This window comes from Apodemus sylvaticus, chromosome 7 (genome assembly GCF_947179515.1).
Source record: "Apodemus sylvaticus chromosome 7, mApoSyl1.1, whole genome shotgun sequence".
In the NCBI taxonomy this organism is placed as follows: Eukaryota; Metazoa; Chordata; class Mammalia; order Rodentia; family Muridae; genus Apodemus; species Apodemus sylvaticus.
Window position 1 is genome coordinate 17,697,709 of NC_067478.1, and position 27,188 is coordinate 17,724,896.

The window sequence follows — 27,188 nt, forward strand, 5'->3', positions numbered from 1 at the left end:
ACCTGTCTCTGTCCCCTAACTGCTGAGGCTAAAGGCATGCACCGCCATACTTGTCTACATAGTTATGTTTTTAAAAGTATGTGTGTGTGTGTATTTGTGGAGGCTGGAGGATAACCCCTGGTGTTACCTTCAGCAGCATTGCTTGCTTCCTTTGAGACAGGATCTCTCATTGGCCTGGAACTTACCAATGAGGCTGGGCTTGCTTGCCAGAGAACCCCAGGCATCTTCCTGTCTCTGCTTCCCTAGTACTGGGCTTACAGGTACACGCTTGGCTTTTTACGTGGGTGCTGGGAATCGAACTCGGGTCCTCATGCTTGCAAAACCACCATGTTAGCAACTGATCTGTACTTCTAGCTGCTTAGTTTTTCCTTTTTATTGAGCCTGGAAGCCCAGCCCACAGAGTAGTGTCACCTACATCCAGGTAGTCTTACCCCCCTCATTTAAACCTCTCAGAAGCACTCTCAAAGGCAAGCCCATGTGTTCTTAGGTGGTTGACAATAAAGACTAAGCATCACGTGGGCTTGGTGTAGCATGCCTAAACTGTAGAGTTGACTTTTCAGAGAACTCCTTTGTCATCCTCGAGATACTCAAGACATGGCCTTTGGTCCTGGAAGTGCCTGGCTTTGCTGCAGAGGGAGGTTTGCTAGGCCATTGAGTGGCAATGGCTGGGTGGGCAGAGCCTCTTATCATTTCCTAATTAACTCAGTTCAACAACTCTTTCTTGAAGACCTGGTTTTGAGCAGATTCTGAGCTGGACAATTAGAACTTTCAGCGGTGGGACAGGAGGCATCCAGTCCTGCCATCAGTAGTTGTTCAAATTGGGAAGAAAAGATGGGTTAGGAAAATCCTGTGCAGTCATAGGACATGGTGAAATGTGCTAAGTGCTCGATGTGCAAGAAGCTTGGACCCTTGGTGCGCTGATAGATGTGGGGTCTGATGTGGGGTATGGAGGAGATCACACAGTCTCTGAGGAATGGAGCCATAGAAGAAACAAGAAAGCCATGAGAACCAAAGATCGCAGGACCAGGTGGCACCCACAGAAAGGCAAGAAAATCAGGCCGGACCCCTCGTTGTCCCTACTGATGGGAAAACCAAATATGCATTCCAGATGTCCCCAGAAAAGGGCCAAAGCACCAGAGGCCATGTGACCTTGGATTTGCTGTTCCACGTCAATAGATCTCAGATCCCCAGCTTTCTGGAAAAGCAAGCATATGTGGTCTGGGGCCTTCAGCAACTGGAGCTTCTGGGTCCGAAAATTGTGACCTTTGCCCCTTTGCTTGAGCTTCTTATTCTGGTCTACGCTAGATCCTGGTCTGTGCTAGATCTTGGTCTGTGTGTGTATGTGTGTGTGAGGTACTTATCCTGGGTGATGGATGATGACCCAGGGGGAGATGGAGGTAGATCCTGGGAGAAAGGAGTCAGTTGCAGATGGGAGGGGTACCTTCACTTTTATTTTCTACTCTCATTCATTTCTTCTTGTTCCTTTAGCTGCAAAAGGAGAGGAAGAAAAAAAAGTAAGCCATTTAACAAGCTGTTTTAGTGTTAGGATTTAGCTGTGTAAACTTCCAATAAACTGTTTACATAAGCAGTTGCAACCCAGAAGACTCAAGACCCCAACGCCTTTGTTGTGTTAATAACTTATTAAATAATTTCTGTTTTTTTTTTTAGTGTCTTGACTCTGCCAGAATATCACAAGTCTTACCATGTGCTTAAAACAAAACAAAACAAACACAAAAAGACTTTGTTAATATTCTTTTTTCCCTGATTTACCAAATTGCCTCAAGACCCCAAACTGCATGTTTCAAAACAGACCCTCTCAGAGTGTGACAGGAGAGTAGGGGCTGGAGAAGGAATGGTCAAGATTCCCTCCAGGAAAGGGGCTGGAGACCATTCTCTACCTGAGCTTCATGCGTCAAACAGAGCATGCTCAGACAGTATGCAGAGGGAGACTGGAAACCAGTCTTCACTTGGGCTTCATCTAATGAACAGAGCATGCTTGAAGGAGGCCCTCTAAGTACAAACTAGAGAGATGAGTACCATTTAAAGGTCCTATAAAGTATGGTCTGCCTTGTGATCCAATGCATTCTGGGCTCCTTCCTTATCCCACCAGCCGCTTCCATTCTTGGGAGTGTTTTTCCCTTTCCAAATCAGCCATCTCTGCTTCTTACCCTGCGTCCCTGGAACACAAGTTCCTGGAATCTGGTGCCCTCTGAACTCAGACCATACGCACAGCTCTAAGCACATTTTTCTTTTTCCTTTCTTGGTATCTTTTTCAGATACTGGCCAAAATTCTAAGCATGCTTTCCCTGGGCTTTCTCGCCTTTTTTGTCCAAGGCTTTGCCACCCTTTGGCCCTTGGTTTTCTCTTTGTCCCTTCTCCATCTCTCCTCCAGGAAGCTGCTAAGATGTGTAGTTTGTCCTGTTGTGTTTCTCCTGAGCTCCAGTAAAGCTGTCCTTATGCTCCATTTTAATAAGATGGAGAACACAAAAGGAAACCTTGGTTTCCATGGTAACAACAGGTCAGACTGAGCAATGCTGCCCAGTATCAAATGTGTGGACTGCTCCCTCCTGATGGTTTAGCTATTCGTCCACAGGAGATGTGGGGTTCCCTCCTTTCAGAGGCCATGCCCATTTGAATTCCCATCAGGGCTCTCAGAGTTGGGAAGCATGTGGACTGGGTTGGTTCTCTTGGAAGCTTTCAAACTCGGCGTTTCTTGAGTCCCCAGTCTGGTTTGGGCTATCTCTACTCCAGACAGAGATTAAAAATTTCTAAAATATAATTTGTTTACCCTACTAAATTCTTTCCAACCTAGCATTAAAGGATCATAGAATTTTAGGGGGGAGGGTCTTAGACATGTATGACATTGACCCACTCCCAAGTACTGAGATAACCTACAGCCAATCGGCTGGCTCTATACAGATGCTCACCCCCTTTCGTTGCTGCTAAGGCTGATTTGAGTGCTGAGGCTTGATTGGTGAGTCAGAGGCTCACATCTCCAAACTCTGAAAGCCAGGGGCCTATAACTTCGTGCTTTAGAAGACAAAGATAGAGACCCCCAGACACTCAAGTTTTAGGTGTATGCTTTAGGGAGGCGGTTGCCAGCAGTAGCCCTGGTTGGCAGGTACTGCCATTCTTGGCTTACAGTCACAGCAGCAGGTAACAGCAAGTGGCCCAGAGATCACCATCTTATAGCTCTTAAAAAGGCTTGGCTGCTGGGACCCTCAGTCCCACAATGAACGTTTCTTAGGCCCAGAGTGTTGGGAGTGTTTCTCTGGGGCTAGGCAGTGGCTGTTGACAGTGACTAGCCCTTACCTATGTCTCACACCCTTGGCAGCTCTCTGGGACTTTCCCAGCCTTCCTTTCTCTTTTCCAGGTCAGTCTTTCTTCTGCCTACACTCACCACTCTCCCTGCCCCTCTCCCCCACCTGGAGCACTCTCTGGAACCTGACAGCTGCTAGTGCTGCTGTTACTGCAGTTGCTGTCACCTCCACCATCGCTGCCTTTGTGGTCACTACTGCTCTACTAGTGCCACTCATGCTGATTCTATTCCACTGCTCTCTCTCCCCTCCATGTTTCCAGTTCAGCCCGCTCTACTAACAACAAAGACCTATTAACTGTGCACACCTCCAGGGAACAGGGCAAGCCCCAGACCCTCGGAGAGAAGAAGCCTTATAGTGTTGTAGTACTGAGGGACAAGACTCTAGTCTACTTAGAAGGAAGCATTTGGGATATTCTTTATCACAGTGGAGTGGCCCACAATGCGTTGAATACTATACTAAATGCATAAGAAGTGGGTTTGGAGAGATGGCTCAGTAGAGCCACTTTTCCAGAGGATCAGGGTTCAATTCATAGAACCCACATGGCAGCTCACTACCATCTATAACTCCAGTTCTGGGAAATCTCATCCCCTCTTCTGATCTCTGAGGGTAATGTATACTTGTGATGCACAGACACGTGTCCAGACAAACTACCTACACACATAAAATAAAAAATAAATCTTAAAAGGATAAGCCACAAAATAAAACACAGACAAATTGGGCTTTGGAAAAATTGAAACCGCTTGTCTTAAAGCGTGTCTTAAGAAGGTGAAAATATAACCCACAGAGTGGGAGGAGAGTCTCTTTGCAAGTCATTTATCTGCAAAGTGTCTGGTATCGGGATATGTAAGCGATTCCTGCTACACGGCAACCAAAGCCTGCCTGAAGGTAGGCATGATATAAATGTTTCTGCAAGGAAGATATATAAGTGCCTGACCTGTACGGGAAAAGATATGATCAGTTTTCATAAGGAAATGCAAATCAACACCACAATAAGACACTATTTATACTAAGCAGAATGGCGATCTCGTGCAGCTGAGGCTGCCTTGGAGTCATGTTGTAGCAGAGAAAGAAAATGAACGATTCTACTGCCTTCCCCTCCTAAATTGTGGGATCACAGGCATTACCACTGTACCCAGCCCTGGTCACAGGTGTTGCCACCGTACCCAGCCACATTCAGGGCTCAACTTACATCAACGTCTGTTTTCCACATGCTTGACGGATGTCTACTTTAAAACAAACAAACAAACAAACAAACAAACTTTTCAGTATACCATTCTGTAAGTAGTTCCTGGTATTCGATATTGCATATAATTCATATTGCAATTTCTTTTCAGAATAAAAATAAGAAACCCTGTTAACAGAATGAAGCTCCGACTGATTGCGTTTGTCCTAATCCTCTGGACTGAAACCCTGGCCAACCAGAGCCCAGGTATCAGTATATTTTTTGTTCATAATTATTTGGGAAAAATAAACATTTTTATGCTTTATCAAACTTTAAAAGAATACTTTATTTACTAACAGAGCAAAGTAATATCACATAATAAAATATAATAATAATAATGATGATGATGATGATGATAGGTCATAACATTCAACAGACTTCATCCCTTAAAGATAGTAAAAGTTATGGGTAAAAAAAAATCATATAGCCCTGGCTGGAAAATCTTTATTCATTGATTTGCATAACTCTCAGTGTCTTATATCTCTGGGAATACACTAAGCCTACTTGTGAATAGAATAGTTCAACCCTTATCTTTAGAAATATTGTAGAAATGCTGACAGTAGACATCTGAGCAGGTGCTTGGAGGCGAGTAGAATTCAGCTTTTGATGTGAGTATCCAAGGGTGTCTTTGGATCCTGTTACCACCCAGGGGACTCTCCATCACAGTTAAACATGATCACCAGAACAAACACTGTACGAAGAGATTCAAGCATTCCTTCCTCTGCAAGCTGGGTCTGTGGAGTGAGCAGACCTGTGGCGACCATCTCTCACTGCAGTTTCCAGCAAGCGTTGGCTTTCCTAAGAGGAAGGGCTCCATCAAGCTTGCAGAACTCAGCATACTAAACTATTTCAGACGTAAAACTTGAATTCACTATTCCTACATTTTCCCTATAGTTTCTAGGTCTCTTCACTAGGGTTTCTATTCCTGTGGTAAAACCCCATTGGCCAACATCATCTTGGAGAGGAAAAGGTTTATTTGTGTTGACAATTCCACCACACAGCGTGCTTCTGAGGGAAATCAGGGAAGAGATGCAGAGTGGGAACCCGGACACAGGAGCCGATGTAGAGGGCACTAGAGCTGCTTAGGTTTTCCATGGCCTGCCCAGCCTGCTTTCTTATAGAACCCAGGACCACCAGGCCAGGGTGACATTCATTGCCCTCCCACATAAGCTGGGCCTTCCCATATCAATCATCAGTCAAGAGAATGGATTGCAGGCTTGCCCGTGGGCCAGTCTGGTGGAGGTATTTTCTCAATTGAGAGTCCCTGTTCTTAATTCATCCTGGTCTGTGATGTTGACATAAAAGTAGATAGCAACCAGGCAGCCATCATCATGAGGCTATCATAGTACAGAGTGGTGGTTTGATTTTGTTAGGTGCATATATAAAGGTTCAATCTGTCCATCTATCTCTTTTACTAATACATGTTTTCTTATGTGTATCTATATATATGATATGTAATATATTGTATATGATATATATATATATATATACTTTCCCTTTAGTAGATGGAAGACAAAGAATCCCACACAGAAAACATAATCTAAGTGTTTTTGTGACTAAATCATTGACCCTTTCCTAATTACAATATGAAATCTATGCGCCCAGTAGCCCCAGAGTGAACATCCTCCGTTTGTAATGGTTCAGGACCCCATACTTTTTAAATCTCAACACACCAAAGGAGGAAGGTGCACCACAGCCTCTCACTTTCCCAGATCCCCTTTACCAAAGAAGCCATACCTATATTTTTTTTCTTCTATCCAATTTTTGGAGATGGTCTGTCAATGGTGGACCCATAGGGGAGTTGAAAAGCAGACCCCTTGGGCTCTACGTGGGGTAGCTGTGGCACTGTATGGTTCAGCTACTTCAGAACAGACCTGGTGATGTATTGGTGGCCTCTCTTTGCTTCATGCTCATGTCTGATCCCAATTCTCCTGTTCCATGGTCCCCAGAAGATTCCATGCCTCTAAAATCGTTCTTCATTCCCCTCTGAAGTTCTCCAGCCCGAGACAAACTGCTTATTCTATGTGGGGTCCAAAAATAGGTATTAGCCCTCAGACCACATTGGGACCTTCTGGAGTGTTATTAAATTTGTAGTACAATATCATAGTTTGGGGCTCCTGAAATAAAAAGAAAGTCAATTACCTTCAGAAATTTGAGGATGAAAGATCTGTTGGCTAACTACTAACGTCCCCTTGACATGTCAGGCAGAAGTAGTGGTTTCCTTTGTTTGACTTCCAGGAAAAATGGTCTTTGGGATTACGATAAAGCTTTAACACAAGGACATAGTATGTCTTCAGTGAATACTAAGGTTTAAACTGTGAAGATGGAATAAGGTGGTGTGTTTGCTTGCTCTCTTCTTGTGCAGGGCCAGGCCCCAAGTACGCAGATGTGGTGTTTCTGGTGGATAGCTCCGATTACCTGGGAGTTAAGTCCTTCCCATTTGTGAGAACTTTTCTCAACAAGATGATCAGCAGCCTCCCCATAGAGGCCAACAAGTACCGTGTGGCCCTGGCCCAGTACAGTGATGCTCTCCACAGTGAATTCCAGCTGGGCACCTTCAAGAACAGGAACCCCATGTTAAACCACCTGAAGAAGAACTTGGGGTTCATCGGTGGGCCCCTGAAGATAGGGAATGCCCTGCAGGAGGCTCACAGGACCTATTTCTCTGCTCCCTCAAATGGAAGAGACAAGAAACAGTTCCCCCCAATCCTGGTGGTGCTAGCTTCAGCGGAGTCTGAGGATGATGTGGAAGAGGCTTCGAATGCCCTTCGGGAAGATGGGGTGAAAATCATCTCTGTGGGGGTGCAGAAGGCTTCTGAGGAAAACCTGAAGGCCATGGCCACCTCTCAGTTCCATTTCAACCTCAGGACTGCCAGAGACCTCAGCATGTTTGCCCCGAACATGACACAGATCATCAAGGATGTGACTCAGTACAGGGACGGAACAACTGTGGCCCTGGTCACAGCTGTCGTCCCAAACACACCTGCAGCTGTAACCACACCTGCAGCTGTAACCACACCTGCAACTGTAACCACACCTGCAAACAGTGTTGATAAGACAGGTAGGAAGGCCTGAAGGTGGCATCCTATCCCTGTGGGCTCTGTATCTATCCGCCCTTACCCAGGGCAGCTCCCATCTGTGCTGCCTCGGTACCCTAGCTGTATTGAGCTGCCTGGACTTTCCACACACCAGCCTTTTCTTTGCCTCTGTCTGTGCCATTTCTCTGCCATCAATCCTGTTGCCTTCCATTGCCTCCTTTAGGCAGAAGAGAGCCCTCATTTAAATCTCAACCCCGTATTCCTCCTCTTCTGGGAGGCTTTCCTTTTGGGTCCCAGTATTCCTTGGGCACATTTTATGACAGCCACCATTTCCATGATTTTCCATCTCTCTTTGTCCCTGTCCTGTTCCATGAGTGGGCAGTGCCGTACGGGTAGAGTTGGCAGCTTGTGTGTTTTGCTCTGTCTTCTTGGAGCCTAGACAGTGAGCTGGTGTCCTGTTTCTTGTTATGAGTAAACGGATGTCTGGCTGTCATAGATTTCAGAATCCCATCTAGATGGTTCCTTTGTCTTCATAGTCCTGGTGATGTGAGGCAGATGGGCAGAAATCCAATAGGTGCCAGTCAGCTTAGCTATCCTAAGTCCTGGTGGGAATGAGGACTGTGGGACGGGAGGCGTGTCTGCACGTGTTCATGCTTTGTGTCACACAGGCAGTATGGGGTGACTTGTCTGGTTGGCACTGTGGTGGGCTGCAATCTTGGGCTTGTAGCCTGGTCCCTTCCTGCACCATTTCTTCTAAGCTTGTGTCTAGTGAGTTCCATCCAGTACCTGCTCCAGAGAGAAGACACTTGTTACCGCTCCAGCTATGTAGTCTGCCGTCCTATCATGATAGCTTTTACATTTATAACTAAATATTTCACGTTTCCATAGATTTAATATTAGTGTATGTATATACACTATATTATATATTATAATGTATATACACTATATTATATATATTATAATGTATATATATATAGTGTATGTATGTATGTGTGTATATATATATATATATATATATATATATATATGCATTAGCAGTGCTTTTTTAGGGAGACTCTGAAGTGCTATTAAATCACAGTGTCTCTCCCAGTAGAGTTTATCTTTAAACTGAAGGAAGACTAGTAATATTTATCAAAGGCTTGTGGATAAAAATGAGAGCAATTAGAAGCATCTCAAGGCAAATTGGCTCAGTGTCTCCCTCACTTACGTAATTCAAGATCTCAGCTGTTATCTTGTCCATGTGAATGTTTTCCATTTTTTTTCCTGAGAACGCCCCCCACCCCCAAGCACATCTCTAGGGACCCCAGCATCCATGTTGATGTTTATGTATTCAGAGCTACTCAGGATCCGTATAAACCACAGCTATCAAAGTGTGTCCTTTTAGGGTTTATGAGCCCAGTCACTGTAGCGTGTCCTTAGGTAAGTTCTCATTTCCATTCCAGAAGCTCTCTCTGTTACCTTCCAGCTTCTGTCCAGCAGGTCCCTGGACTGCCCTCCCTTCAGCTCCTGGAAAACCCTGGTATTTCATGTAGAAACACACAGGGCCTTCTCTTCATTTGCATTGATTCTTGACAGCCTTGGAGGAATGCCAGGGCTTCATTCACTCACACCTTCTTATCGAAGGATGCTGGACTCGGGTCTTAGGTGAGCTTTCTATGATGACTTCAAAGCAGAATACCCTTGAGTCCAATAGTCACTGGGGTCATGGGCATAGAAAGCATCAGTAAGCAACAGGGAAAACAAAAACAGGAGGTTGCACACACTGTCCTGGTGATGAGGTGAACAGGCCAGGCACAGCTCTAGGCAGGTTTGCAGTAAGAATGCTGCTCAGGTGAGAAGCCCAGCCATGGGGGTGGGGGTGCACGAGGTGGGGCACACCTCTGGAGCACAGCAGGACATCCCCAGCATGGCAGACTCCCCTGGCTGCTCACTGACTCTCTGGGGATCTCTTAGTCTGGTCTCTTTGGGACAATGGAGCTCTGTCTTTCTTAGAGGGTCTCATATATTGATCACATTTCTCTTACTCCTTGTAGTACAAGACAGGGCACTGCACGGAAGTTAAGGTTAGGCTGTGTTATCAGTGATTTTAAATTATGGCCCAGGTGCTTAGGACTGTGGGTAGTTTTAGTTTTCTTTTTCTTTTCCTCTTCCTCTTCTTCCTCTTCCTCCTCCTCTTTCTCTTCCTTTTCATCTTCTTCCTCTTCCTCCCTTTCTCTTTCTCCTCTTCTTCCTCTTGTTTCTCCTCCTCTTCCTCCTCCTCTTCCTCTTCTTCCTCCTCCTCTTCCTCTTTCTTTTTAACTTTTTATTGATTCTCTGTGAGCCTCACATCATACTCCCCAGTCCTATGCATCTCCCCATCCCTTCACAGCCTCTTCTCTCCCTTGCAACTTTCCCACAAAGAAAACAATATACAAAACCAAAAAGAATTAAACAAAATGAAGCATAGAAAATATCTCATCATGGAAGGTGCAGCTTTGGAGTCCCAGGTCCGGCCCGTTCACACGCTCCAACAGTTCACGGATGAGATCGGTGCTAGGGTGGGTCAATTCAAAGCCCTGGATCTGGCCTGGGTGGCAGCTGAGTTGGATAGCCTGCTGGTTCTCCCACATTTGGGTAGTTTTCTTAACCTGTAGACTTCTGTTCCCTTCCTTGTAAAGCAAGGGGAATAGAGTCTATCTGCTAACAAGGGTGAAGGGACTTGCATGATGTTTATTTATTGCTATTGATAGTAACAGCTGATGGCAGATAAATGCTGACTTGGGTAAGTGATGCTGGGACTTCAGCATATTCAGTGGGGTGGGATTCCAAGTGAAGTTCATGCGAATTAGTTTTAATTAATTCTTTACAAATATTCCTGTTCTCACCAGGAGCCCTACACTAGAGGGACAGAGATGAATAAGACATGTTTTTCTGTCTTCTGGGGTCGCCTGGCAATGTGTAGCACTTGGCGAGATTAAGCTTGTCTCTTGACTCCACTTTCCGCAGATGCAATTCATCCACCCGTGTTTGCTGTGAACATGGTGCACTTTGCCCGAGACTCCAGATTCTTGCAAACAACTGCTTGCATGACATCTGTTCTTGGATGGTCATCGCTAAGTGGAATCTAGCATGTTTGGGGTGGGACTCTCGGATCATACCTATAACTCTCTCCCTACTATCTTAGAAGGGCACACTGACCCCATTCATGCATACGCACAAGCTCCGAGCCCAGGAGTTTCCCTCTATTTCTTTCTTCATTTGTGTCCAGTCATTAAGCTTTCTGCTGACTCTAGTCATGCATCAGAACTGATCTTGTCACTCTGTTTCAGGGCTGTTGTCCTGTCTCTTGCTGGGCCTGGAACAATTGCTTCTTGGAACCTTGAATTCATAATTTCCTTCACACCTAGAGCGATACTTAAGACTTTTGAAACAGGTCATGTGACTTCCAGGTGATCTGGGCCTGCTCCCCTCTGAGCTCGTCACCATGGCTTCCCTTCATCCGTTGGCTCTAGCCACTATGTATGTCTTGCCTGTCCCTGCCTTTTGCTATTCTTTCTCCTAGAATTTCTCTTTCTTCCAGATTTTCTATGACTGAATCCTACAACTTTCATCTAAATGGGACCCTTTCAGAAAGGCCTGCCCTGGCTTTACGGATCACATGGGTGAAAGTCAGTTCCCCAACCACACCTACACTTCCAGTAGAATCAGTCAAGCCACCTGCTTTTGCTGTCACCTCTTGAAAGAATATAATCTGGCCACTGAGTGTGAGTTTGTTGAGGTCAGAAATATGTCTGCCAACCCATCCCTGCATGTAGGCATGTGAGGGGTGACAAAGGTGGTGGTAGCCATGATGGCTGCATCGCTGGGGAAAGGTGGGGGTGGGGACCATGGTGGAGGCAGTCATACTGGTGATCCTGGTGATGAGTTTCATGTGCTGGTAGTGACAATGACTGTGCTGGTGACTGTGGTCACACTGGCAGTGGGAAGAGGGTTATTGTAGAGGTGGTCACAGGGGTGACCATGACAATGCTGGCTGTAAGCAGCTGGCAGGAAACTTGCTAAGCACAGAAGAAAGTATACACATGAAACCTCTGAATTCAATGACCCTGCCAGTCTTATTTAGAATTTTGATGTTTTGTTTAATAAGAGGAAGCAATTTGGACTCTGTCTGGGATAACCCCATCCATTTTAATTAGCGTCTCAACCATCCTGGAAGTCCTCTCATCCTGGGTCTCTCCTGATCTTACAACTTTTCTGTCTCCACAGTTCCCTTTCCCACATCCTGCCAGAAAGACTCCCTTGCTGACCTTATATTCTTGGTGGACGAGTCAGTGGGGACCACACAAAATCTGAGGGACCTGCAGAACTTCTTGGAGAATGTCACCGGCTCTGTGGATGTGAAAGAAAACTGCATGCGGCTTGGGCTGATGAGCTACAGTGACAGGGCTCAGACTATTTCTTCCCTGAGGTCAAGCACCAACCAGTCTGAATTCCAGCAGCAAATCCAGAGGCTCTCCCTCCGGAGTGGGGCGTCTAATGTTGGGGCTGCCATTGAGCAGATGAGGAAGGAGGGCTTCTCAGAGTCCAGTGGCAGCAGAAAGGCACAGGGGGTCCCCCAGATTGCTGTGCTGGTCACCCACAGAGCATCAGATGACGCAGTGCGGGAGGCTGCACTGGACCTGCGCTTGGAGGGCGTAACTATGTTCGCACTGAGCATTGAAGGGGCCAACAACACACAGCTAGAAGACATAGTGTCATACCCTTCCAGGCAGAGCATTTCCACACACAGCTCCTACAGTCACCTGGAATCGTACAGTGGGAACTTCCTGAAGAAGATACACAATGAAATCTGGACCCAAGTTTCTATCCATGCTGAACAAATGGAGCTGGATAAAACCGGTATGTCTAGGAGACTTGTTATTACTGGTTAACAGGAATGGTTGCCTAGGGTTGGGGCAGGAATGGGCATTGAGCAAAGCTCAGTCAGGGGCCTTTTAAGGGTCAGGAGAATGTTAAAAATAAACTGAATTTGGGTAATGGTTGCATAGCTATAAATATGCCAACATCCATTGAACAGCATACTTAAAATGGATCGATTTTTATAACGCACCAATTGTGCCTCAGCGAGCTGTAATAAAGCCATCCACATTTATACATAAAACATTTTTATGGTGTAGATGGACACAGAGAAGAAAAAAATAACCTATAGTCTTACCTTCAGATAACACTGGGCTTGGCTTGGTTTTTAATGATGTCTCTTTGCTTGTCACTCTGTCTCTGTTGTTTGTTTGTGAACTAGAGCATTAATAAATCAAAGGGTGTTTACATTATCCAAACTCCAGATACTAAACGGTTAGACCTGTCAGTGTCCAGGAGCCTGGCCATTCATGTCCTCTGAGCAGAGCATTTTCTATTCCTAGGCACAATGAGATAGAAACTAAATTATAATTAAAACACTGCTAGGGGTGTGACATCCTTGCTGAAAGCTGGCTTTGTGACTGAGAGGTCTAGTGCCACCCAGTTGACAATAAACATTTTAGAAGCCAAATCTACACATCGGTAGCTCTGTCTCTGTCTAACTGAACTGTGAGGCCTTATGTCAAGGGACAGACTTCACCTCTGCCTAATCAAATGGTGGACATGTTCTGCAGCTGTCATCCAAGGGTTAGTTACTGCCAGTCAGTGAGCTGTAAACGAGATGACTTTTGATTTTATTTAAGAATGCATTTATCGTGTGGGTAGGAGGCATTTGAGGTACAGGCACGCATGTGGCCTGGCACCTGAGTGGAGTTGAGAGGACAGTGTGTGCGTCACTTCCTGCCTTCCACCGTGGGTCTGAGGATTGGACTCAGGGCGTCGGACTTGCATGGCCATCGCTTTACTTACTGAACAATTTTACTGACAGTCACTTTTATTTAATTTTAAAGTATCCTTAGTATAACGGGTGGGTTTTTTGTATATATACATGTGCTCCTGCGTGTGTACAGACTTATGTGTGTGCCTGTATGTAGCGATCAGAGGTCACTCTCTGTGTCTTCTTCAGGAGCCCTCAGGTTTGGCTAGACCGGCTGGCCAACAGACCCTAGGGGTTTTCCTGACTCTACCTCTCCAGCACTAGGATTACAGAAATGTGTGCCCCCCTCCATGCTTAATGTAGATGCTCACACTTGGGCAGCGAGGGCTTTCCTGGCTGGGCGATAAGTCAGTGTAATAAGAACATCAGTGACTGGTGATGAGAGCAGTCCAGTGTCTGTGTGAGAGGGCGGAGGTGCAGGCACCTGCTGTGCTCCACGTGCTCTCTCTACCATCTCTGGCTACTGCTGCCTGACTTCTCAGCTATTTATTGATTATGCACCGGCTCGCTCTGCCTGCTCTCAAGGTTTGCAAGCCCAGAGCAACCTGTGCTTTGCAGAGGATCCTGATCTCGGCCCCCAAGCTTTGTGTATTGATTTCATAGTTGTAATTCTTTGGGTTGCACTTGTTTTCAGGATTATTTATTTCTTAAGGAATGGTTGCTCAAAGACTACAGCAGTATCAGGAATCATTAATTGCCCCAAAGCTACCAACAATGAGAATTCTAAAATAGCCAAGTTGCCCTGTGTTTAGAAGATTGGCTCATTTACATATGGAGAAACTTACAGTGTGAAAATGTGTTCTTCATCTACTGGCTGTGTGATCTTAGATAAATCACTATGCCTTGCTGTGTTTCTATGTGTTTCTGTGTTTTCCCAGGATGGTGATACATTTCAAAGGTTAAAATGGGCAGAAAGATCCAGGCTGTTCACTAACACAGAGGCTTGGTTTTTTTTTTTTTTGTTGTTGTTGTTGTTTGGTTTTTTGTTTTTGTTTATGCTTTTGTTTGTTGGTTTGGAGGCTGGCTTCTCTGTGTAGCCCTGGCTATCCTGGCCTCCTCTGTGCTCGAATTAAAGGTGTGCATCATCACTGCCTGGTTCTGAGGCCCTGTTCTTTAGATCCTGTCCAGCTTCATGTTCCCTCACAAAGCCTGGGACAAACTTCCCTCGAGATGCTCTGTGATTGACGGAGCGTGCACAGCTCATACTCACGTGTTCCTTTCCTTTTTAGGCTGTGTAGATACAAAGGAGGCCGACATCTATTTCCTCATCGATGGGTCATCCAGCATCCGTAAGAAAGACTTTGAGCAAATCCAGATATTTATGTCATCTGTAATAGACATGTTTCCCATTGGCCCCAACAAAGTCCGGGTGGGAGTTGTGCAGTATTCACATAAGTATGAAGAGGAATTCCCCATCTCTCGCTACACGGATGCTGTTGACTTGAAGAAGGCTGTTTTTAACATCAAGCAACTCAAAGGTCTTACGTTCACGGGAAAAGCCCTGGATTTCATACTGCCAATGATAAAGAAGGGAAAGTCTGAGAGGACCGATGGAGCGCCGTGTTACCTCATCGTACTGACTGATGGGAAGTCAAACGACAGCGTTCTAGAACCTGCCAACAGACTGAGGGCCGAGCACGTCACCATTCATGCCGTTGGGATTGGCGAGGCGAACAAAACACAACTGCAGCAGATTGCTGGGAGAGAGGAAAGGGTTAACTTCGGGCAGAACTTCGATTCTCTGAAGGACATAAAAAATGAGATTGTTCACGGCATCTGCTCTGAGAAAGGTAAGAAAACCAAAGCGAAACCCAGAAAGGGGCTGCATGAAAGTCCGGTGTGGATGGGACGGTAGCTTGGTGGTAGAACACTTGTTTGGAATGGATGAGTTCTAGGTTTGAGCCTCAGCCCTGCAAAGCGAGCAAGGAAGCGAGCAAACGCACACAGCGATAATAAAACCAAAGCTGGGTATTTAGAAGGTGGCTGAGGTTCTCACTGGAAAGAGAGGACAGGGATGCAAAACATGCGTGATTTTTTTTTTTTTTTTCTGAGCCATTGGAAAGAAAAGCAAAGAAGGAAATGTGTGGTGCTCCGGGTAGAATTCCATGTCACAGGACTCATCTTCCCCTTGCCCCTGCTGGTGACCATAATACAGTTGTCATATACAGTTGAGGTCTAAGAGCAAGATGGGAAGGAAAGGTCCCCAGTGTTGACTCCAGGAAAAGAAGAGCGTCAGGAAGCACAGTATAGATTCTTCTTTAGAGAAGAAGGTTCTAGGCTGATGTGAGGAGGCTGCCATATTGTTTGTGGTTCAGGTATCGAGTCACAGACAAGAAAATGAAACCTAACTAGTGAGTGGAGCTTAGAGTGCCAAGGAGCCTGAGGGACAAGAGATCAGTAGTCTGCCCAGAGCAGGGACTGATGGACCGAGACAGTATGTCTGTGTGCTGGACTAAAGTCCTCCAGCAGCAACAGTTCAGCTCACAGTTATGGAATGTTACTGCCTGTTTTTCTCTTCTGCAGCAGTCTGGGCAGTTCAGGTCTAGTGGACAGGCAGGGGCTTCCACCTTAGATTGGAACTGAAGCTGTACTCATCACCTCCAGATGTGGAAAGTGAGACCTGAAAGGAGCATGTCGTACCCAGTTGCTTTGGTGGTAGCACCCAGGAGAGGCTGGGCTGCTGTTTCTCAGTTTACTGGTTCAAACTTATTCAGGGGTGGGTCATGTCTTGTTGCAAGGAAGGCTGGGACAAATATTCTTCTGCTGGGAAAACTTCTGCCTGGATGCAACTTGATTAACAGGTAAAAATGGGAACACATATTAATTAGCATTCTAGAAGCAGACCCTATCACGTGTAGAAATAAGGGAGTCGCTTCTATGGATATCAAATGCATATGAAAGTATCTAATCCTTTATATGTGACACACAGAAGCGTTGCTAGCAGTTCACTTTACCTCGGGGCTTTGGCAAACTTTAAAAAGTTTTGTATGTATGAGTATTTGGTCTGCATATATATGTGTGTGCCATGTAGATGCTGTGCTTGCAGAGGTCAGAAGAGGGCAGCAGAACCACTGGGACTGGAATTATGAATGGTTGTTAGCTTCTGTGTGGGTGCTGGGAATTAAACCTGGGTCCTCTACGAAGGCAAGAAGTGTTCTAAACTGCTGAACTGTCTCTCCAGCCCTAATATAACTCATTTTCAAAAGTTTATAGGAGTTGTAAACTTTTGAAAGTATGTATGTATGTATGTATGTATGTACACCCAGTTCTTATAAGGGCTATATGTGTGTGTGTGTGTGTGTGTGTGTGTGTGTGTGTGAAGGAATACCATGGCGAGTGAATATATGTGTGCACTAAAGCATGTAATATCCTAAAAAAATAATTTTCACTACTATTTCTAGAGTTGACTTAATTATTAAGTAATTTAAAATTATCCCAGAAAAATAGATTTAAGATGTAAGATTACTTAAGACTGCTTTAAGATTACATAGATTTATGTTTTTCATGACTATTTTACATTAGTTTCATGACTATGTTTAAATGAAACATTAGTCTCAAAATGTTAAGAATTGGTTACTTTGGCTCTGTTTAACTTTTCAAATTAACATTTACATCTTTAACATTTGTTTACCTTGAAGCTTGGTATTTCTATGTACGTAAGAGTTATGAATGAATGAATAAGTGATGAATGGATGAATGATGAATGAATGAATGATGAATGAATGGGTGATTGTATGGATGAAGGATTGGCATTTGGAAGTGGCATTTTCTTTATAAAATTCCTTGGGTTGTCCTCAGTGAATTTCTGATGCAGGTTTCTTGTCAGGCTTCTTCTACCAAAGTGACAAGTAAGAATGTCCAATGCAACCGCCATGCCCTGGGTCAACTTTACATCTTTCTTATATGTGCATTTATTATTGCTTACTGCGTTCTCCTATATAAGAATCACCGTGAGGTTCTGATCTTTTTCTCCTAAACAGGATGTGAAGACATGAAGGCGGATATCATGTTTTTGGTGGACAGTTCTGGAAGCATAGGGCCTACAAATTTTGAGACAATGAAAACTTTCATGAAAAATCTGGTGGGGAAGATTCAGATTGGTGCCGACAAATCCCAAGTCGGTGTTGTTCAGTTCAGCGACTATAACAGAGAAGAATTCCAGCTTAATAAATACTCCACACACGAGGAAATTTATGCCGCCATAGACGGGATGTCTCCTATCAACAGTAACACTTTGACCGGAAGTGCACTAACCTTTGTAAGTGAATACTTTGATCTTTCCAAGGGGGGCCGCCCCCAGGCCAGAAAGTTCCTCATCCTCCTCACAGATGGAGAAGCCCAGGATGAAGTTGGGGGCCCGGCCATGGCTCTCAGGAGCAGAAGTGTGACCATCTTCTCCGTGGGTGTGTATGGTGCCAACAGGGCTGAGCTGGAGGAGATCAGTGGAGATGGCAGCCTGGTTTTCCATGTTGAGAACTTTGATCATCTGAAGGCCTTAGAGAGTAAGCTCATCTTTCGCGTGTGTGCTCTGCATGGTAAGTGCCCCCACCCCTTTTCCCTTTAAGCCCCCAGGATGTGAGATACTGACTTGACTCATACTAAGAGGGCTGCGCTGTGGTCTCAGCCTCTTCCCAAATTTCAGTGTTTTGGGTCTTACCATTTTTTTTTTTTATGTGTATGGTTGTTTAATCTGCAAGTATGTCTGTGTACCACATGCACCCACAGAGGTCAGAAGAGGGTTTCAGATCCCCTGGAACTGGGGCTTCAGATGGTTGTGAATTGCTATGTGGGTGCTGGGAACTGAACCTAAATGTTCTAGAAGAACAATCCATGTTCTTAATTGCTGAGACACCTTTCCAGCTCTCTTTTCTTTGGTTTTAAAAAGTGCTTTATTTTACAAAATATAGAATTGAGCATGTCCTCCCATACCCATATACCCTCTCTGCTCTTCTCTTCTTGGATCCCTTCCCATTAATCCCTTTTGTTTCCATAGATATTTTTACTTCAATTTTATGTCTATTATAACGCTTTCATATATCCATAAAATCATCCAGGGCAGGATGAATTAGAAGCACATGTGCATCTTCCTTTCAGCTATATTAAATGGTAACCTAAACAGTCTTGACCTACCAAGAACATCCTTTACATTTAAAATATAAAGTGCACACTTTTATTGATTGGTAATCTTAACTTCTGGCAGCTGGGTAGTTGTCTGTTCATGTATTTATCACTTGTGAAGTTGTAGTGTGAAACTTTCTCCCTGACTGCTTACCACATTTCTCGAATAAATCATAATGCTTTTTTAAAAGTATTGAGCAATATTCAGTTTGAGCCAAAATCTTTTTATTTTCAGTGCTGGGAACTAAGCCTCCTGCCTCACAGATGCTGGGCAGAAGGTCCGTCACTGAACTGTGTCCCAGGCCGGATGCTATCAGAGTTAACCTCTCTTGAACTAGAGCGAGCTATTGATCTGCATGAGGCCTGAAGACGCACATTTAAAAACCTGCCATGTGCTGTCATCTGTTTTGGAAACAGCTAAGGGAGCAAAGGAAAACATCAGAAGTCTGTTGTGTGATCTCCTGGCAACATAGAAACATTCAAGGTTTTATCCTTCAAAACTGGGTGTTTAGAAAATTTAGAACATTAACAAATGAAACTGAGCTCTAGGTATTATCTTGAAACTTTCTAATAACAACCTAACTGGAGTCTTTTTTTCTCTTCTATATGCAGCAGTGATTTTCAAGTTCTTGATACCATTGAGAGGTGTACTAAAGGACCAGACCTTCAGCTTTAGACATTTTTTTAGTCTTAAGTATTTTTCATTTTGATAAATACTAACACTGGCAGAGCCCTGCCTGGGGCGTAAGGTGAAACTGCCTCATGGAACAACTTACCCATAAATGTTTCTCAAGCCAGGCACAGTCACTGCGTCTCAGTGAAGCCATTGCCGCAGGTTTGCAGAGGGATAGCTTGATCTAGGACTTGAATAATTGAGAGCCTCACTGGCTGAACGGAGGTAAAATAGGCTGGTGGGAAGTGAAGGATAAAGGACACTTCAGAGGCAGATACCTAGGTTATCAAGGGAAGGTAAAAAATTACCATGAGAGTCTAGACGTTGAAGACCGCCAGAGTAGTCTGTTGGCTTTGGAAATGGAATAGGGCATGGGGTCAGGCAAGCAGAGATGGGCGCTTTCATTCTCCCATACGTATATCTACCCATTCCTATGTTTGAATTCTGGAGGCCAGGGTGGAACACACACAAAGTGGGGGAGTCCCATGATACATCTGGGGAGATTTGTGCACTGGGGGCACAGAAGACAGCTGGAGAGAAAGAGAGACGGAGGGAGGGAGGGAGGGAAAAAGAGAGGGAGGAAGAGAGAGAGAGAGAGAGAGAGAGAGAGAGAGAGAGAGAGAGAGAGAGAGAGAGAGAGAGAGAGAGAACAAGAACTCCCAGCCTACACAATGAGCCCCTGAGCTCTCCAAGACAGCAGGCTGTTTTAGCTAGCATGTCTCCCATTATTATTGTCCTTGAATTGGTTTCTGACATTGTTTCTATGCTGAAAGCTAATTAGCAAAGGCAGTATTGGGTTGGAGACGCAGCAGAACCGAATGGTGTGGTACAAGGGCCACCAGCCATGAATCCCCTTAGCTAAGGGGACATGCCCTTAGAATCCTGCTCTGTAACTTGCTCTTGGCTGAGCTTTGGTTTCTTTCGCTGTAAAAAAAAAAATGACAGCAACCACCTTGAAGAATCAAGTGAGACGAGGGCTCAACTGGCAAAGTACTTGCTACAAAAATATAAAGATCAGAGCTTGATCTCCAGCTTCCATTTGAAAAAGCCAGATTTTTTAATGTGTGCCTGTAACCTCAGTGTTGAGGAAGTGGAGACAGACAGAGCCTTGGGGCTTGCTGGCCAGCCAGCCTAGCCTACTCGGCGAGTTTCAGGCCAGTGAGGGACCTCATTTCAGAACCAAGCTAGGTAGTATTCTGAGGAATGAAATCCGAGGTTGAATTTTGGTCTCCATATGTACACAGCTGTGCACATATGAGAGGCGAGTCATGGGTGATGAGGTCGGGGACCATGCACCTAGAATGCTCATGGCAAATGTTGACCTCATTCCCTCAGTGTATTTAGGTAGTGTGGTGGAGTTTGTAAGGGTCTGTTGTTTGTTTATTTTTTTTTCAGACTGCAAGAGGATCGAACTCTTAGACATTGTGTTTGTGCTGGACCACTCAGGCAGCATAGGTCCACGAGAACAGGAAAGTATGATGAACCTCACCATCCACCTGGTGAAGAAGGCAGATGTTGGCAGGGACCGAGTTCAGTTTGGAGCTCTCACGTACTCCAACAATCCCGAGATCCTTTTCTATCTTAACACTTACTCGAGCGGATCGGCCATCATTGAGCATCTAAGGAGGCCCAGGGACACCGCAGGAGAGACCTACACTGCCAAGGCCCTTCAGCACTCCAACCTCCTGTTCACAGAAGAGCATGGCAGCCGCCTGAAGCAAAACGTGAGACAGCTGATGATTGTCATCACAGATGGCGAGTCCCATGACCGAGATAAACTCAATGACACGGCCCGGGAACTCAGAGACAAAGGCATCACCATCTTTGCAGTAGGTGTAGGAAATGCCAACCAAGATGAACTGGAGACCATGGCAGGGAAGAAAGAAAATACCATCCACGTAGACAATTTTAACAAACTGAGAGAGATTTACCTGCCTCTGCAAGAGACTCTATGCAATAATTCACAAGAGAGTAAGCCGCTATAACTGTTGCTTAATAGTTTGTTCTTTGAGACTCAATGATGATATGCATTGATTATATTCACACCCACCTCTCACATACATCTCTAGTCCCCCATCTTCATGTTTTCTTTTCCAGTTGGGGTTGCCCAAATACTTACGGATGTGGGGGCTAGCTGTTGGAGCTACATCCTTAAAGAAAACTGAGTCTACCTCCTCCAGAAGCTACCCACTGCAAATAGCTCCTCAGTTAGGGGTGGAGACTCGTGATCCCTCCCACTTCCATGATAGAATGTTGACTCACTGATCTCATGCACGACTCAGTCACAGCTACTCTCCTACCAAGTCTTCAAGACGATGTCTTATCTGGTCCTACAATCTTTCCACCCCCTGTTCCATGATGGTGTCTGAGCCTTTGGGTGTGTGATGAATGCATGTGTACCTACTCATGTGTGTGTGTGTGTGTGCGCGCCTGGGTGTGTGTATCACAACTCCCCCATCTTTCCTGTTGCCATGCAAGTCATTCTCAAGAATTTGTAATGTTTCTTTCACATACTGGACTATGTCACACCACTGTCTACAGTGTTTTGGAAGCTTTCTAACTCTAACCGTTACACACTTCTCCCATCTCATCTGTTGCCCCTGCCCTTCTTCCTTGTCATTCTGAAATTTCTCCACCTCTTTGTGCACTTCCTTCTACCTCCTGTGAACACCCAGCCTATCACTTTCCTGCAGCCAATCTACCTAACACGTTTAAGCTCTGTTTGCTCCATGCTCCCAGTCTCTGGCGCTTGTCTTTCTCTTGGTGTTAGTACATAGTGCATAAATTATCATGATGAGCTTGTCTCCTCTGCCCCCATCAAAAGACTGTAGGTTTCTCGGCCTCTTGTTCATTACTGGGTCTCTGCCAAATCTAGTACATCACTAACACTGGTCTTGTTCTAGGAATATGCATGCTACTTAGAAGAAAAAGGTAGTATGCATATTCCTAGGAATGGGTTGCTGAGATGGAGTTTGGGGGCACACAACGTTTTAAGGAATCATATTTATGAAATAAAAAGGAAGGCAGGGTAGGCAGAAGTCAGCCAGTGGTGCATACCCAATGTAGCTGTAAACTTAGTAGTGCCGGTGCAAGCATTTCCTAGGATGGCTGCCCGTGTCAGGCTAAGATGGCAAGGATGGGGTGAGGAGGGAGTGCGAATTGCCCTGGGAAAGACATGTCATTTGCAAGATATCTCTATACGGAAATCAGACCTGAAGGAGCTGACAGCTGGAGCCTCTACCAACTGCAGGAAGCTTAATCTTTCTTGAAGGCTTGTCTGGGCAGCTTGGCTCTGTATCTGTCCTTCTGCTTTACAGGGAATTCTGTGACACTGGGCAACCAATGTTACCATGTGTGATTGCCCTTCTGCTGTTCAGAGCCAGGGAGTCTGACTGGAAGTGGAAGAAAGTTAGCCCTTGGTTTTAGAATATTTCACACTGAGCTTCAGGGAGAGATAGTCCTGTGTACCGCTTATGAACAGTACACACTTGTCTCATACATGTGTAATGTTGAGACATAAAAACTGCAGTAGAAACTTTTATGAATTTACCCAACTCTGAATTCCCTTTTCTATACATACACAATTAGAATAATGTGTCATGAGCTGGTTGGGACTAGTTACTATGTTATTGCATGCCCAAAGTGTTTTAGAAATGATACTATTTAATACACATGTAAACTGGCAGCATCAGCAACAACAGAAGTTTCGACAATACACTGTGGTGTTGCTACCTAGCCTGTTGCGAAATGCAGACATTGCAAAGACTTCCAGGCTTGCAAAATATCTCTTCATGGGAGTATTCAATCTGTTCAAATTACCTACTTCCTTCCTGAATAGCCTGCAGTATCTTTCTCAATAATTCATGCAAATATAATTACACTTTGAAAAACATCTATTATCTTCCCCTTTCCTGATATTTTTCCTTCTCTTTAGAGTCCAATCATTGAGTCTCTCTTCTGTTAATTTATCTCAATTCACTGCTAATGCAAAACAATTTAAGTATTTAGCAAAGCAATTTGAGTAGCCCAGTAACGGAACAATTTAGAATGATGCATGAGGAAATAATTTACACTTCTCCTTTCTGTTCCAGCTTGTAACCTTCCGGAAGCTGATGTGATTTTCCTTTGTGATGGCTCTGACATGGTGTCTGATTCAGAGTTTGTTACCATGACAACTTTCTTGTCAGACTTAATTGATAATTTTGACATTGAGTCTCAAAGAATGAAAATCGGGATGGCTCAATACGGGAGCCGGTATCAGGAGATCATTGAGTTGGGAAACTCTCTGAACAAGACTGAGTGGAAATCTCAGGTCCACAGTGTGGCCCAGAGCAAGGGGTTTCCACGAATTGACTTTGCTCTCAAGCATGTGAGTGACATGTTTGATCCATCCGTTGGTGGGAGAAGAAACGCTGGTGTTCCTCAGACTTTGGTTGTTATAACATCTAGCTATCCACGATATGATGTGACAGCCGCAGTAAAGGTCCTGAAAGACCTTGGCATCTGTGTCCTGGCTTTGGGCATAGGAGATGTTTATAAGGAACAGCTTCTGCCCATCACAGGCAATTCAGAAAAAATAATTACTTTCCAAGACTTTAATAAACTACAGAATGTGGATGTGAAGAAGAGAATGATCCGTGAAATTTGCCAGAGCTGTGGGAAAGCCAGTGAGTGTCTTGCTGTTGTTTGGTTTTACCACAGGCTTTGTTTCCCAAGGTTGTACTATGGGCTAGCCCCTGTGGAGTCTGTTTAGAACAGTGTGTAGTGAGAGGAGACAGCGATTGCTGCTTCTTCCTAGAAGCATGTGATGAGTCAGCCTTCCTCAGTGGCAGGATTGGGTACAGAGCACAAGGGGATAAGGCTGGCTGTGTCCTGTAGACATTCTTCCCCCTCACTACAGCCAGAGTTTCTGCTCCTTTCATACACAGAGCTCTGTCTCCTGTACAAGTGCCCTGGACCATGTCCTTCATCTGGTAGGATATAAGGAAAATGACAATTCACTGTTGAAATTTTGGACTGTTTCAACATTGTTAAACTAGTAAAGGACTCTTTGTGTGTGTGTATGTGTGTGCTGTTTATGTGTATATGTGTATGCATATATATATGTGTATACAGTAGATTTGTAAAAATGTTATTTTATTTTTATGGTTTTGGTTTTGTATGTGGATGTTTTGCCTGCATGTATACCTGTGGACCATATGCATACAAGTGACCTTAGGGTCTAGAAAAGGGCATCCAATCCTCTGGATCTTGTCTGCATGCAGCTACTGTGTGGCTGCAGTGACCCACAAAGGTCAGAAGAGGGTGTCAGATCCACTGGAACTGGAGTTGCAAATGGTTGTGAGCCAGCCTCTGGGCACTGGAAACTGATTCTGGGTCCTCTGCAAGAACAACAAGTGATCTTCATCACTGAGCCGTCTGTATAGCCCTGCCTTGTTTCCTTTTTAAGAATCTCATCTTCAAGATTGTAACATAGTAAAAATTTTAGTTGTCTTTACAGATTCCTTAATCTACAAATATAAATGGTTGCAAAGGCCTCTTGGATGTTGTAGAGGAATCTGCTTGGCAGGGTGTGAGGTCAGGAAACTGTAGAATAGCGTTCCACCCCACAGGGATTTCATTCCTCAGCGGTGGCTGGCAGTAGCCACAGGGCACGCAGGTTCCATGCATTTGGGCCTGGGAGTTGTGAAGACATCACAACGGCAGGCGTTTCTCACTATGTGGAATTTGTGCACAGGCAGGAATTCTCCCTTGTGCTGTCTCCGGAGCCATGATGCAGGAGGCTACTGCCTCCTTTACAGCATGTGTCAGGCTCTCCAAGTGCTCTGTGTTTTTTGTGACCTGATTGGGTACTGGTGTAGAGGTAAGATGAAGGAGGAGCCCTGGGGCTGGAATTAGAAAGCCAGAGTTCTTAGTCTGGAGTAGCGCCATAATGTCCCCTCGTCTGAGAAGGAGCAACTGGCAAAGGTAGCTGGGGTCACGTATTCGGTTAGTTGACTGCGCTTACAAACTTGAGAGTTTGTGTTAAAGGTATAGCTTTCAGGCTTTACTTCAACAATGGATCTGACAACACGGGGCCTCACTTACCCCTTGGCCACTCTCAGTTGGAGCTGGACAGGCATGCGGCTCCAACTGCTCTCCAGATAATGGTCTTCACTCCCTGGCCATTTGACCTACCTACATTATCCACCTGGCCTTTGCAAAACTTTACATTTATGACTGCTAGAAATTGAATAATCTCCAGGACAGTTAAAAATATTCAGGATATGTCATCATTAAAAGCAGGAAAATTCATCCATATATATATATATATATATATATATATATATATATATATATATATATATATATATATATATATATGTAGCTACAATTTACATTGAAATTGCAATTACGTATGAACGGGGCTGGAGGAAGCATTTGTTTTATGTTGGTAGACTAGCCTATAGCTTCATTTCCTTGAGCATCCTCTGCATACCCCCGGGAGCATGACAAAACCATCTTCCCTATTTCCTAACCCCCTCTGCAATCCTTTGTTCCCACTTGCTGATTAACCTAGCCTTGTTTCTTTGGTCTCCAGATTGCTTCGTGGATGTAGTGATTGGGTTCGACATTTCCACTCACCGTCAGGGCCAGCCTTTGTTCCAGGGTCATCCTCGCTTAGAGTCGTACCTCCCAGGCATCTTGGAGGATATCACCTCTATCAGAGGGGTGAGCTGCGGTGCAGGTGCAGAGGCCCAGGTGAGCCTGGCCTTTAAGGTGGACAGTGACCAAGAGTTCCCAGCCAAGTTCCAAATCTACCAGAAAGCAGTGTTTGACAGCTTGTTGCAAGTCGCTGTCCGTGGACCAACTCATCTGAATGCACAGTTCTTGCAGTCACTTTGGGACATGTTTGAGGAGAGATCTGCGTCCAGGGGCCAGGTATACAGCCTACCTTCCATTCTTCACCCCATATCTGTTCCTCTGTTCCCAGTTATACCTCTGGTTTATATCATCCCATCTCTCTCTCTGTCTCTGTCTGTAGGTCCTGCTCATCTTCTCAGACGGTCTCCAGGACGAAAGCGTCACCTTGCTGGAAGAGCAGTCAGACAGGCTCAGAGAAGCAGGTAATGAGTTGAAAACGCACACAGTGGAGTTTGGGGTGTGGGACCAGGTCTCTGCCCTCTGTGCTCTAGATCTTGGGATGTGAGTAGCCATTTGCAGAAGATACTGCTGGTGATGTGCTCGACGTCCTTTGATCGGCCCCATGTTTCTTCCCATAGCGATTCAATGTTACAGCCACCCATTTGCATTTGCAACCTTCCTCAGACAGGTGCTCTTGGTGGACCCCAGCTGCTTGGACTCAGGGTAGTTTGGTGTTAGGGAGGAGTTAAGGAAGGAGATGTTTATCTTGGCTCACATTTGGGGGGGGGCTACAGTCCATCATGGTGGGGAAGGCAGAGTAGAGGCATGGTGGCATCGTGATGGCAGATGGCTCTGTGGTGGCAGCTGATCGCTCATATCTCAGTGGAATAGGAAGCAAAGAAAGAGGAATTCTGGAGATCCATTGACTTTCTCCTTCTCTCCAGGACTTCAGTCTATGGGGTGGAGCTGTCTATATTGAGGGTGGGTCTTCCGCCCAACTAGAAACATTCTCACAGACATCCCCAAGGCTGTGCCTCATTGACGTCCTTGGTGCTTGTTAAGTCAATCAGGTTGACAACAAAGAGCATCCATTACAGGAGGGGTTAGACCAAGTCCCATCCCAGTGACTGTGGCTTTCAGTGAGGTAAGCATGCAGAAGTCCGGTGCTCTTGCCTCGAGTGGGTCGACTCTGGTACAGTTAATATTTCAGAGTCTCTCAAGATGCAGCCATGGCTGAGATAAAACCCTGCTCATGGCTTTCTCTTTGCTGATTCATTCATTCATTCATTCATTCATTCATTCATTCATTCATTCATTCTCTCTCTCTCTCTTTCTCTCTCTCTCAAACACACACACACAC

The 27,188-nt window shown here is 45.0% G+C and overlaps 1 protein-coding gene across 1 annotated transcript in view; it reads left to right on the plus strand.

Annotated features, from left to right (window-relative positions):
• Col6a5 (collagen type VI alpha 5 chain) overlaps positions 1-27,188 on the plus strand; it is a 99,910-nt gene that overhangs the window by 7,678 nt on the left and 65,044 nt on the right. Inside the window, exons 2-10 of the mRNA XM_052187443.1 lie at positions 4,655-4,749; positions 6,908-7,603; positions 11,826-12,458; positions 14,643-15,203; positions 17,394-17,948; positions 20,600-21,175; positions 23,296-23,871; positions 25,785-26,125; positions 26,229-26,310. Of these exons, the coding sequence (XP_052043403.1) occupies positions 4,683-4,749; positions 6,908-7,603; positions 11,826-12,458; positions 14,643-15,203; positions 17,394-17,948; positions 20,600-21,175; positions 23,296-23,871; positions 25,785-26,125; positions 26,229-26,310 (4,087 nt within the window). The 5' untranslated portion in view covers positions 4,655-4,682. The remainder of the gene's footprint in view (positions 1-4,654; positions 4,750-6,907; positions 7,604-11,825; positions 12,459-14,642; positions 15,204-17,393; positions 17,949-20,599; positions 21,176-23,295; positions 23,872-25,784; positions 26,126-26,228; positions 26,311-27,188) is intronic.